This window comes from Diorhabda sublineata, chromosome 2, assembly GCF_026230105.1.
Source record: "Diorhabda sublineata isolate icDioSubl1.1 chromosome 2, icDioSubl1.1, whole genome shotgun sequence".
Taxonomy (NCBI): Eukaryota; Metazoa; Arthropoda; class Insecta; order Coleoptera; family Chrysomelidae; genus Diorhabda; species Diorhabda sublineata.
In genome coordinates, this window is record NC_079475.1 from 5,782,185 (window position 1) to 5,796,591 (window position 14,407).

Here is a 14,407-nt window from a genome sequence, read left to right on the forward strand (position 1 = left end):
CAAAGACCGATCCATCCAGGTCGCTATCGATGTATACATCTCGGAAAGGTTTGAGATCAACGCTGGTGGTCTTTCTCCTGTACATCAACGATTTACTACTAAACTGTCCCATCTATAGCTTCGCTGACGATAGCAGCTACAGCAAAGACCCAGGCTGCTGTTTTTACAAAGAATGCTAGCACTGAAGCAATATTTCTTGGCATAGTCACGTGGTCTAATTAGTTAAGGCAGCTTCACAAAAACTTGAGCTATATACTCCGCAACAACTTCTAATCTGTTACCAAGCCCAGATTCGCAGTATCGATCGCACATTTGGAGCTCGGCTTCCAATCGTATCCTGAGGATGTTCGAATGATAATATAGACAGATGCAGAATAAAGCAATTCGACTTATAGGCAATTCGGAGTTGACCAGAAACTTGAGAGTAGAGAGTAGGACAAATGCTGCTGAATTGATTCTGTTTTACTGGTACGATGACGATGATGCTCTTACGAACTGTCCAGCACAATCTTACCTAGAGCAGTTTTAACAAGACCTACTCGACAGGCAGAGATGGCTCATGAATTCCGAGTTTTCCTGCAGATATCCAGAATGTTAATTTATCGTGACTGCTTCCTTTGAAGAAGTGCAAGTTTGTGGAGTCAGTTACCAAGGCTTGACTTTCTCTTGAACATAACAACCTACAGAAGTTCAAGATCAATATCCACAAGCATCTTTCAACGGAATAGGTTTTATCCTCTTGTGCTTGCTTTTTATATGAAAAACTGCTTTATAAATAGTGGTCAATGGTCACTTTGCTTATTAATTAAGCATACAAATAGAAAGCCTTCATATTCGAACATAGCAATCTCTTTGAGACTTTGGGCTTGGATGCAAAAATTTTCGCATTGCATTTCCAATATCTCATTTTGATTCAAATTTTTTCTTGAGTAAGAATACAACCATGATTCTGAATAAACACTAATCTGATGAAGTTTAATTATTATTATTACATCTAGACATTCTAGTTCACTCTGTGTATAATAACTGCAAGAAATATTCCTTCTGCTATGTCAAAATCACCCGATTCTTCTTTCATTTTCATTTTGAATGTGAATGAACGTGAAGTTACTCCCCATTCGCGTTTCAAATAAAACGCCACTGGTATTATGAATTTTTTCATCCGTCGTTTTCAATTCCATTCTCGCAGATTATCGAATGCAGGTTACGGGAATGTTTTGAGTATTTTCAACTTTGCATATCCTCCTATTAGAATAACAAAAAGGAATCAATAATAACCGAGAAAACGCGCTGTCGTCGACCAGTTTCGACTTATACATTATTTATATTACGAAAAGATTTTTTACTGGAAAATTTATTTAAAAATCGAGTTTAAGTTTCGAAATCGGATTAGAAAAGTTGTTTAACGAATTTATACTCGATAACTAGTGTAAGAAATTAATTCTTTTATTAAGAAATGGACATTTTGTGGTAGCAGTGGTTCGACCCCGGGTCCAGACAACAACAGACAATAAAAAATTAACCCTATCACCTCTCAGAAACCACCGACATTGATTTATAATTGTGAGTTTCTTCTATCTGTGGTAAGTGTAGATTCCAACACAATGAAACAAGGTAAAGAAGGCGTTTTGTCAATTTGAAAAATCACTAAAACTTGAGAATCATTTACACGGCTCTTACATATAGGTCTCGACACGAAGGCAACGGTGTGGATTTATTTCATGGGTGCGTAATTATCTCAGTGACGGCCAGGTCGGCGTTGTGATAGAAGAATTGATAATCACATGCGCAATGCAGTTTAACGATACGACATTGGGTTAACCTAATAATAATTATTTACGTAACGTTATGAGCTATACTGTTCATCAAGCGTAATATTTGCCAAAACGAGCACCAGCTAGTTTTGCAAATTAAGCGAGTTATTATTATTATCATACGAAGGACTAAGCTGACTCTTCTATCAACCACAATGATGTCAGGTCTGTTATTCGTCACCTGTCCATCTTGAACGGCTGGTACTTGTAGTACGGTGTTAGTTGTTAATATTGTAGCTGTTAATGTTAATAAATGATCCTGGATAGTCATGAAGCCTTCGATCTCTGGAAAAAGATTTAGTTAGCTATCTGCTCAAATTTTCTTTGTCAATATACGGCTTGATAAGGTTGTGTAATGCTTTTTGTGACCATGGCTCCGTATTCTCGATGTTTAAGACTAACTTGAAGTCAGATTCTGGCGATGCGTGGTTCGGAGGTGAGTAATCCTATCTTTTTGGAAATAATTCGATGTAAAGTTCAGGATTCTACTTTCCTGTAATAATTCACGTAGTTTCATAATCTATCGAGAGAGTAAATTAACAATATTAATTAAGCACTTTCCACCAGTTTGTCAATTTATCGATTGAAATCACCATTACACTCACGAAATGGAAACTCAGTTAAGACAATGAAAAGTGATATTGACTGTTTTTTTGAGTAGCATTTGTTTTGTTTATCGAATATCTACAAAAAGATAAGAAATTCTGTTATGACAGGATTTATAAACTGGATCTTCTCCCTACTAATGACTTTCCAGGATGTAACTCCAAGTAAAGCTAGCTCGAAAGAGGACTATAAGCTTATTCATGAGGATTGGTAGTACTTTTTGGAGTAGAATCTTGTATGGTTTGAAAGATTTTATACACCAAGTGATACTTTCTGCAGTAGAGATTTGGGAAATCTTACGAGAGCTCCGCTTTGGCTTTTAAACCTTCTGGCAGGATCTGCTTCCTCCTACGGTGAAAACTGGAAAATGGATATCCAAGAGAAACGTCACTGTTTCACCTTGTGTGCTAGTCCAAGTACCATCTTCCTTTTTGACTTGACTATTTTATTGCTATGCTATCACTTTGTATATTCTACCGACAGTTGCTGTATCTTCCACGGCTTTGCAGAAGTCACGCCACGTTTTCCTTTTAGGTTTACGCAGTTATCTGCAGTATTTCATTGTGGCTACTCTGTTCGCAATCTTGTCCTCCATTTTTCTAAAATTGAACCATCAGTTATAAAGGGATCTGTCTCAAATGTGCCAGATAGTGATTCCACTAGAGCAAGTCTTACCGAAATTATAAGCGTAGTTTCGGTGGCTACTAACTGTAGTTTCTAAGTAGTGTGGACTACCAACTCTCTTGGATGTTTTTCATCAATATTGAGGTCGAGAAAAAGTTCCCAGTTTGTGCACCACAGATTTCTCTTTGTTGTTTGTTCCTCGTCATTTGATATATTATTAAAGCGAAAGTGCATTTGGTTGGAAAGTGAAGCATCCATGAATACATGCCAATTGCGGATTTTATGTTGGGGCTCGTCCAGATTTTATGGTGCGTGTTGCTGTCGTAACCTATGATGTATTGTAGATTGTGATTTTTGCAGTAGTTTATGGAGTTAGAGACATCTTTTGGTGGTGACGCATCATCAATTGCTACCTCGAAATATATCCCTGCAGATCCGCGTTAATTTTTATTGCTGCGATATCGCGTTGTATAAATCTAGAAATAGGAGAATTTTTAATAATTTTTCTGATTAATAAGGTTGCGCTTGGTGGAGCTTCGCCTTGGTGATAAATCAACTTACTAGAGTTATTAGAAATATAGTTGAGTTTATTATTTGGAAACAGAGGGTCTTTGATGAAGAGGACGCCGATATTTTCTTTTTGTTTCTTGAATATCTGCAGGTGAAACAGGAGATTATTATGTTATAGGGAGGAAAAAAACAGGACATTGCACCTTCACAAACCTTTTTACTTTTCCTAACCTTAAAATTCCGCTAGAGACAAAGAGAACTTTTTAGACAATCCTCGTATTAGACGATGTATAAGAACAACTAATTCTAATTCATATGGTGCATTCATTTCTAAATTTAATATCCTGGGTATAGGCATTGTTGTAACAAATGTGTAGCTATAATTTAGTACATTATTTTCAAATTATCCTGTATGAATAGGATTTAACAAATAACGATAGGGTATTATATTAATAAGTCTATGAAACTTTCCATTCAACTTCGTCATAATATACCACTCAGTATAAAATACTTTTCATTCATTCTCATCTAACCCTCGTAAAATCTATAAAAATATATTAATATCTATTGACGTTTATTGATATAAACTTTTGTCCAAAATGAAATTATGAAAGTTTCCATTGAACTTCGTCACGATATACCACTCAGTATAAAATACTTTTCATTAATTTTCATCCAACCCTCGTAAATTCTATAAAAAGATATTAATATCTCTCCACATATATTAATAGAAACTTTTTTCCAAAAATCTGTCTCAATTTAAAAAAAATATGAGTAATCTTCGAGAGGAAAAAATGAAAAATTTACATATATCTGTTGTTTCCAAGGTTTCCAAGGTGATCCGGTCTGACGTTCGCTGGAGCAGGCACGCCGTCCGGGATGCTGGGGATCCTGAGCGTGTTGGAGCAGGGAAGGGCGTCGTAGGGTGGTTTTGAGAGCGCCGTCGCACCGAATTTGCGTCTGGGACGGCGACTACGCGCGCATGCATTTCGCGATGGGGCTCGTCGTGAGCCAGAACAGGTAGAGGGTGTGCGTGACCAAAAATTTCACAAAAATCGCGACTCTACGTTGTTGTTGTTGTGAATTATAAAAATAGACATCGCAATGGCTGTGAATTATGTTCTTTATACTTAACGCGATATGCTGTGCTGCTGGATATACTGTTTGGCTGCTGCCGTGTGGCTGCTATCGGCTATTAGGGGATGCTCATCGGCTGCTACTAAAAGAGGTAAGTGAGTTTTTTTGAGGTAATAACTTTGAAGTTTCACGCTTACGTATAATCGACACGCGTCTATACTTACACGATTTATCTCTGTTATTTGCTGGAATAAACATAAAAAGAAATTTTATCTCATTGAAAACGTTTTACTGAATTTTTTATACAAATATCTTGTGTTATGAATCTGCGAATGAAACAACATTTTTAACTCGAGAAATAATTAAAAGTTGCACTTGATTTTCTGTTTGAAATAGCTTCTAGGTCAATTTCTACATCAAAATTTGCATAAACAGATAGGGAAACAGTTTCTTTTTATTTTTGAGTGTATATTTGTGAATAATCATTCAAAACTCTCTCTCTATACATTCATTTATTTTCTACAACAAAATTTGAGATATCAGAGACTTCCTGATAAACTTTTTCAATACTCTAGATTTATTTTACCTTTTGGTGAAAACTTTGTATTTGAATTAGATTTTTTAATTATATAATACGATTAAATAAAATTTATAATTGCTCTGGCTGTCAAATCTTATCAATATTTTTATTTTTAGAGTGTATATCTATGAAAAACCGTTTAAAAAATGTCCTGTCATATATTTGTTAACTTTCTACAATAGAATTTCTAATATCAAAGACTTTCTGTACAAATGATATTGAGTTTTAGAGATTTTTATCTATTCTACTTTTTGTCATGGAATAGGCTACCAATTTCTTATTGTTTCGAGTGTAAATTTATGTAAAATCATTTTAAAATCATCGTTCAATTCATTACTCAACTTTCTATATAAGAATTACTGATATCAAAGACTTTCTGATCAACTGATATGGGATTTTAGAGATTTACTGCTTTATATATATTTTAATATTGTCATGAAATAGGTGAGCAATTTTTTTTGTTTTTGAGTGTACATTCAAGAAAAATAATTGTTCCATACATTCGTTAACTTTTCATACTATAATTAGTGATATCAGAGACTTTTTGATCAAATGATATGGCATTTTGAAGACTTACTACTTTATATATAGTTTACTGAAATAGGCGAGCGTTTCTCTTTATTTTTGAGTGTACATTCATGAAAAATCATTGAGAAACTATCGTTACATACATTCGTTAACTTTTTATACTAGAATTGGTGATATCAAAGACTTTCTGATCAACTGATTTTAGAAATTTACTGCTTTTCCTCTATTTTACTTTTTTTCGTGAAATAGGCTAGCAGTTTCTCTCTGTTTTGAGTGTATATTCATGAAAAATCATTTTAAACATGTCGTGTCACACATTAGTTAACTTTCTACAACATAATTTGTAGAATCAGATACTTTCTGATCAATTATTATCACATTTTAGATATCTAAAGGTTTTTACTATTTTTGTCATAGAATAGGCGATCAATTTCTTTCTGTTTCTAGATGGATATCTATAAAAAATCATTCAAAATCTCTCGTTTCTTTAATTGGTTCACTGAATTTGTGATATTAAAGACTTTCTGATCAACTGATGTGGCATTTTTAAGGTTCTTCGGGCTAACTTGCAAAATGTTTTTTCTTTTAATTTTTGCAGTTTAATTATCTACATAAATTTTCATGAAAGTACCCCGTATAATTCTTCAATTATATTGGATTGGTTCTTCAAAGAAAAGATTGTGGGAACCTCTATGAAAATAAAATTACGATATTCTTAATAAAGAGGTATTATGAGCTAAATACCTACAACTGTGATGTACTGTAGACACTAACCATTTTTTTATGTAAAGTTTTCAAAAATAAAACATCTTTGTTATTCCAAACTTTATGGAGAAACTACCAAAAATTCATATATTCTTATAAAAAATTCCCCGTTCAGGCCTCAAAAATGGCAAGATAGCACTTAAATCTTAGTTCTTTAAAACTGATTTTGATATAACCATGAAAATACGTACTTCCAATCTTCCATTTCGTTTAATGGAATAATTGATTTTAGACTATTTGGTATTCTCAGATGAAACTCAAATCCATTAGGCTGTTAACATTTTTGTCTGGCCTATGTTCGAAATTGATTCAGCAGCAGCTTTAAAATCAAAGAAATCTCTGGCTTGCGAAAGGTTTATGATAAAAGGATTCCTATTTTTCAATACACACCAAATTTACATCATAATTTAGAGGAATGTCCTGATATTAAAAATTTTGGATTTATGTTATCAAAACACACTCATTTTCAATTCGACCAGTTATTCCTTCACGCCACAGATGCAAAAGTCCCTTAATAGTGTCACCTACAAAAGATATAACATGAAAGTTGTCCAAGATAAAATATTTGCTTGTACGTTAAAGCATAAAGACATGTTCCAGATTAATAGAAAATGTGCATGTGTCAAGTTAGAATCGGTTATAAGATAGAGAAGCTCAGTTACTTTTTCATAAGATTTGTACACCCTGTAGGAGATTAATATTTTGATTGTACGAGTATGTAAGGTTCAGTTTATGGATTGATATGAATATTCAATTTTTTTTATTTTTAATAATTTTCGTTATTGGAAATAATAAAAAACATCCGTTGACATGAGATACTTTTTTTTGTTATATAATAAATTGAATTGTTTTCATATAGTATGAACTGAAATATCGTTTAGCATACCATCGATAAAATTGATAGCAAATGTGGAAAACAACAGTTGAGTTTCTGAACAAGCACATTTTGATTTAAAATGGAATGTCAAAAGTTTATTTCAATAGTATAACAATCCTCGAACTAAAAAAAAATGTTGAATGTTCAAAAAATGGGATATCAACACGAGGTTATGGTATTTTTTTGATGAATTTAGTGATGTGAGGTCTTCTAATGACGCAGTAGTAGTATGTAGTTCAGCATCGTCGCTTATTTCTGGTTTTTTGGAGCAGCCCTCCCGCTTCCTGTTTAATTGAATTTTACAAAAAATCTGCTTAAGGCGCTTCTAGCAATTGGAGATCTTTAAAAATCTAAAGATCTTTATGACTTCGAAGTCTATTGCCGTAACCTACAATCATTAGAATTCATAATTGTTCGATTCAGTTATAAACGCTGTCCAAAAATTGACAAGATTCAAATTTGCCGCCATTTATACAGTAAAGTGTTGACAAACCTGTAAAAACAACAAGTTGACAGTTGATAGTTTTAGGTTAGTATAGGATAGAAAAACGTATCTCCATAATTGGCAATAAATCAAACAGAATGAAAACTTGTCAATTCGAAAATATCATAAAAAATATGGTCGGAATGATGTTTTAACTTTGTCAAGTGTCAAACACACTGGTCGTCTAAAAACAAATAGTTTAAATGTAAATATCGATGTGGTACGTGAGATTGTGGATGACAATCCAGGAAATCGGCGTCGTGGACAAGAAGCTCTTTACAGCGTATCTGCGTCTCTATGGTTACAAAATTCAATTAAGACAACAACTGAAGCCTGATGACCATGCATAGCAAAAGAGTTCGTTGAATGAATAATTGAGCATCAAAAAATGAATGCTGATTTTTCGAGCAAGCACATTTTCACCTTAATGAGGATCTGAGAACCCACATATGATTGTAAAAAAACAATTGCATCCACTAGACGTCACTGTTTGGTGTGTATTTTGTTCTAGAGGCATAATTGGATCATAGTTTTTTGAAAATGAAGCTGGTGAAGCCCAATCATATTAGATGATATTGATGTTGCCATTATGTAGTTTCAACCAGACGGTACCACATGCCATACAGCTTTATGAAACATTTCAATTACTGCATGAGGTATTTCCATTTCTTGTTTCGGTATTCAGAATTGGCCTTCTAGAAAGTGTGATTTAACATCATTAGATTTTTTTATGAGGTTATTTGAAATCACAGGTCTACGTCAAGAAGCCCACAACCACGCGTGCATTTAAGGAGGAGATTCAACGTTGCAAGAACGAAGCTCAGCCCCATTTAGAATTGTCATAGAAAATTTCAACAAACGAATGCGTATGTGTATGCAAAGCTGTGGAGGTCATTTGTCCTTCTATCTATCTACTTAATAGTTCAATAAAAAGTACAATGGAAAGACTTTTTAAGTCTGTTTAATTATTAAATAGCTCATTTTACAGAAAACAACTCCACCTTTAATGATGTAGACTGTTGTTCTAAGCTGAAGAAATCGAAGGTTCTTCCAGAAACTATATTTCTGTTTATTCTTAAATCCTTGCTTATCTGAATGTAGCTAGTACAACGTTGTTATACAATTGTCTTTATTGACTAGATAGACGATGTACCCACTGAGTTACTTCTTGGGAAAGTCTCACTTTTTGTTCTCGTTTCCTTAGATTGCTTAGAAGATAGGTCTTTGAGAGTGTTCATTTTTTTATAACGAAACTGTAGCTGTTAGCACATAATAGCATTCATAAGGGGAATAATTATTTCATCTTTACTAGGATTCACTTGAATTTTTCACAGTAGAAATCTAAAATTCTTTGCAGCTCTAATTGAGAGTACAACTAGGACCATATCATCGGTGTATTGTAGCATATCAATTGTTATTGAAAGTTATTCCATTTTCCTGGTAGGAATTTTGTCTTCTTCTCAAATTTTGAATTGATTTTATCGGCATCTATGTTAAAATAACGTGTTGTTGAAATAGATACCACAAAAAACTAAGACGTCTTAAAAAGAATCTTTTGTTATGATAAATATTTCCAAATCATTCTGAATGTTTTTCTATGAATATCCAAATTATAATGATAACTTCGTATCATTAAGAAACGTCATGGAATATTTGCTTGCAAATGGAAATTTGCCAAGAAAATTCCATTTTGATTGAAGTGTATGATTTATAACTTCTCCGTTTTGTTTTGAAAACCATTATGAAGCTTGGAAACGAAGTTTCTCCAGAAGTTTTAAATTTTTGAGAAAAAAAAAAACGAATAATCCTGTATGAATTTGTGTTAGGAGAGAGGGAGAGATTGTTTTAAGAATATTCCTACACTAAAAAAATGTAATAATAATTATTCAATTCAACTAAAAACATTTTGTTATTTGGTTACGAGATGAGCACCTCATTTAAAGAAGATCTATGTAGAATTCAATAAGGTCTACCTCCTTAATATAATGATAGAATCCTACAAATTGAAGCACCAAGCAATAGCAAAAAAGGTATGAAAGAATATGGAAGAGACCTTCATAGATAGAAGCCTACAAAAACTAGGGCCGCTCTACAGAATTACCATCACAGACACTGCGAGAGACGTCTGTGAGACAATGAGACAAAACAGTAGCAAAAAACACACAGCTTGGTGGAATGATGACTTTTGAAACCAAATTAAAATAAAAAAGAGGAAATGTCAAAAATAACTGACAAAAAATGCAGAGCAGTACCAAGAGCACAAAGAATGAAGTAGAAAAGTTGGTATTGCACTCCAAACTAAGATAATGTGAGTAATTTGAGAAAAAGTTATAATTAGACAGTAGACCAAACCAAAAAGTCTTTATTACGTAAGTCGGCATAAGTCAAGCAAAAAATTTGCATTAAGAGAAAAAATGTAGCATCAGAATTAATTTATTAAGAGAAATTACAAAAGGCATTCGAAAAAGGGTTTCGATAAGCGTCCAAATTGGAGTCCATCTTATTCAAAGCATTTACTTTAACGTTTCTCAACGGAGAGGTAGGTCCGACGAAGCATGTCAAACTGTTCACTAAGAGTTTTAATTTCTTCTTCAATTGCAGTTCGGAGGTCGGGAATGGTGCGTGGTCCTCTTGCAAAAACGCGGTCCTTAAGAAGGCCCCACAGGAAGAAATCACGGAGTGTTAGGTCAACTAATCCTTGTCTATCTATCAATTCTCTAAAATGAATATTGAGGTACTCCTACACACATCTCCATTCTTCATAAAATAACGGATGTTCGCGAGCGTTGAATCATTTGTTCCGTCACGTGACCCTGGCCACACAAACCCCGGGCAGGTTTAATTTTTCTTCAATGAAGACGTGAGGATTTTGGTCGTTCCAGTACACGTAGTTATGCCGAATAAAAATACCGTGGAGTTTGAAGATTGCTTCATCCGATCACTAAATGGAATGCTAGATTTGTATCCTTCATTCTTGTGAAAAGCGTGGAGGATACGCAGAGGGTAAACTTGATAGTGTACGTCTTTCACATTGTTGAACAGTATGGTATTCTCCATAGAAACAAAAATGCTGGGAAACTTGGAACCTGTGAAATTGGAGCAGCAGATATGTAATACCTTACAAGAGTGAAAGAATTAATTAGAAATGATAGGATACACAGAAAGGAAAAAACTAGCATGATGGGGCCACCTACGAAGAAAAGATAACAATACCAGTTAAGAAAATTTGAGAAAATGAAATTTCGGGAAAAATGGAAGAAGAAATTGACACCACTACAACAATGTGGATATTGAGAAAAAGTTGAAAAAGAGTCACCGCTGGCCAATTAGAAACCTCACAGGTAGCAGAATCGTTTGTTATTTTCCACTTTTAGTGTATTTTCTGCTTCTTTAAGTGAAAATAGATCTACCATATCTTCCAAACTCAAACGAGGACCGGTAGATATCTCGATGCCTGAATCTCACTCGAAATGTTTAATATTTTTCTCTCTAAAGTTTGATATGAATGAGTTCTTATTTGTGAAACACTGTTTAAACAGAGTAACAATCGAGGAAATTCATTCCACAATACGAAAAAGTTTCCTCTTGAATCTTTCAGGTTATTGCGGTGTATATTCCACTTTTTAATATTAAATTGTATTAATAAAAAAAAACCTTTAAACAACCCGACATATCGAGTGGATATAAACCTCTCAGTATTTTTATAAATACATTTATAGTCGCTATTGGGACTCGTGAAATTCCGCTAGGGGACTATAAACAGAATTTAAAGAAATATATTGATGGTTTTCACGTAAACATTTCAAAACGCCATAAACGATATAGACGATGGTATAAAACATGGAAAAAAGTAATAAATAGCGACAAAAACCAAGCCGTCTTTTAGAAGAGAAAAGAACGTGAGATCCAGAACGTAAAAATCAAGGACGAAGTAAGCCAGTGGACAAAAAAGGCCAAATACTTGGGACTGACATTGGATCAAGGTCTCACTTTCAACAAACATGTTAAAAACACAGTGGATAAAGTGAGACAAGATGGACACCAAACTTAAGTTTATTAGAACTATAATATCACGTACAAGTGTTGAATATTCACTCGACTACCACAAAAAGTTTACGTCGTAATGGACAGAAAAGCTGGAAATACATTCAAATGAGGAATTAGGGAAACTCACGAAGTACACAAAAACAAAAAAATACAGAAAAATAAGATCCTAGAACTTGAGTCAATCTACAAGAGGACTTCTTTTGACACGGTAACTCCATAATTCATAAGCAAATGCCGAGTCGGATTAAATCTTTTCTTGTCGGAGTATGTTATACTGAACACACTGTTTGAACAAACCGCACACACTAACAATTACACTGTCTGACGCGCGTTTCGATAACCAAGTTATCGTCTTCAGAGACTGAAAGTGAACTATAACCTAACGAGTTGATTCACCTGTTTTACACAAAATTTTCCTACCAAGAAACCTTCTCCCGCGAAAATCAATTACAGCGGTAAAATTTCCTTGACGGGAATCTATTGCTAGACTACTAAACTATAGAGTGGGCTATTAGGAATTGGCCCTTTCTTTATTTAAGCTACTCTTACATTTAGCAATTGCAGTGCTTTCAAATGCATTCAATAATTTATTATTAGATACATGTCATGATTATGACTGGCAGCGTGATCGGTAGTCTGCCCAATATACTTTCGGTCACAATCACCACTTTTCCAAATTTGTTGTTTTATCCTCAGTATTGCCCAACAATCGTTTTAATGTATTGTTGAATTTATAAACGTATTTAAAACCCATTGTGTTAAATATTACTTCCAATCCTTTTCTATAAACAGGATTAAAATGTATCAGAGCAATTTTTTCTTGTTTTTGGGTTTGGAAAAAACTGTTTCGCTTAAAGATTTCTCCATAGGCTTAAGAAATCTCTCTGAACAAGAATAGACCTTTCGAAATCTCCCATAGAACTGTAAGCAGTGCGAAACCACGACGCGACATACGACAAAGACCTGTCAGAGTGACAGGGAGTGGTGAAATGGATACCTAATTGGGCTTATTTACACGTACGCATAATGCTGGTTCCCTTAATACCAAGAATTCTGTTATTGGATTGTTGTAATGAATGCCGCTTTTTTACATTGGGTTTTTTATCATTTTCCATTTATTTAACATTATTATTGATGGCAATTTTAGTGATAGAATGACCTATTATAATTATTTTAGTAGAATATCATTAATGCTACGAGGATGGTCCCGAAAGTACCTGGTCTGACCAGGTCTTATTTAGTGTTTGTTTGATCTATAGTGAACGTTTGCAGTGAATTTTTAAACATGGAAAGAATTGGTAATCTTTATGAAAACGAAAACAGTCTAAATAATAATTTACAATTAATGGTGTAACTTTTTATCGTCAAGCTCCTCAAAATAGCCATTAACTGCCGGCATTGCTGGAAAATCTTTGATCGCCAAACCATTTTTTCAAGTCTGGGAACAGATAATAATCCTAAGGGGTCAAACCTGGTAAATATAGAACATGATGTAGCAATTCAAGTTTTAATTGATTAAATTTGGTCATTCCAATAACGGCTGGTGTATTGTATTGATGAAACAACACTTTCTTTTTAGCCAAATGCTGCTGTTTTTGGTACATTTCTTTGCTTCAACGTTGCAATTAGCTCGCATAATTCTCGCCGTTGATAGTTTTTCCTTTTCTAAGATAGTCTATGAAAATGATCCCACGCGCATCCCAACAAACCGACGCCATGACCTTGTTTGCGAATGGAACAATCTTTGGAGCCGTTTCTCTCTTGTCAGTTTAATGTTTCGATTATTCTTCTGTTCCGGGTGGTGAGCGATGGAACCACGTTCCATCCATGGTTATGAAACGGCTCAAATATTTCTGTGAAATTTTACCAAAAACTCGATGGAAACATCTTCACAACTTGCTTGTTTTCGTTCTATTTTGAGCAAACGCGGCACCTATCTTGCGCCCAGCTTTCATCATGTCTAAATTTTCTATTAATATGCGAAGAAACACACTTTTTGAAGTGATTACTATTTCTACTAGCTCGCGCACCTCAACTAGATTAGAATCTAGTTCAGCTTTAATATTGGTTGGCCTTCCAAATAAGAGTATTATATCACATAATGATGCTGCCAAACAAATACTAAACAACGTGGCGTCTTCAACTTGAAACATATGCTGTAGAAGATTGTCTACTTTCTAATAAAGTGGTATGTCTCAAGCAACTACCGCCATCTCTAGGTCAGGCCAGGTACTTCTGGGACCATCCTTGTATTACTATTTTCTTTGTTTGTGAGACAGTTGCAGTAAATTTGACAGAAAAACTCTGGATTTAAACCATGATTTAGAAATATTATGATCACAAAAAGTATCCGTTTTGCATTCGCAAATCCTAAATAGAATGAAGGAGTTAAACATCCAAGACAAGTTTGTTCCCAGTTAAAACAGGATACGAGGCAATTTTATAAAAAAACTTACTAAGCAAAGAGCTTGGAACTGATTCGTTAGTGTTCTGAG

General features: G+C 34.1%; 1 protein-coding gene across 1 annotated transcript in view; it reads left to right on the forward strand.

Moving 5' to 3' along the window:
- Positions 1-2,211: 2,211 nt before the first annotated feature.
- Positions 2,212-14,407, forward strand: part of LOC130452643 (disintegrin and metalloproteinase domain-containing protein 11) — a 768,870-nt gene continuing 756,674 nt past the window's right edge. The window contains exons 1-2 of the mRNA XM_056791998.1: positions 2,212-2,250; positions 4,382-4,782. Coding sequence (XP_056647976.1) covers positions 4,695-4,782 — 88 coding nt within the window. The 5' untranslated portion in view covers positions 2,212-2,250; positions 4,382-4,694. The remainder of the gene's footprint in view (positions 2,251-4,381; positions 4,783-14,407) is intronic.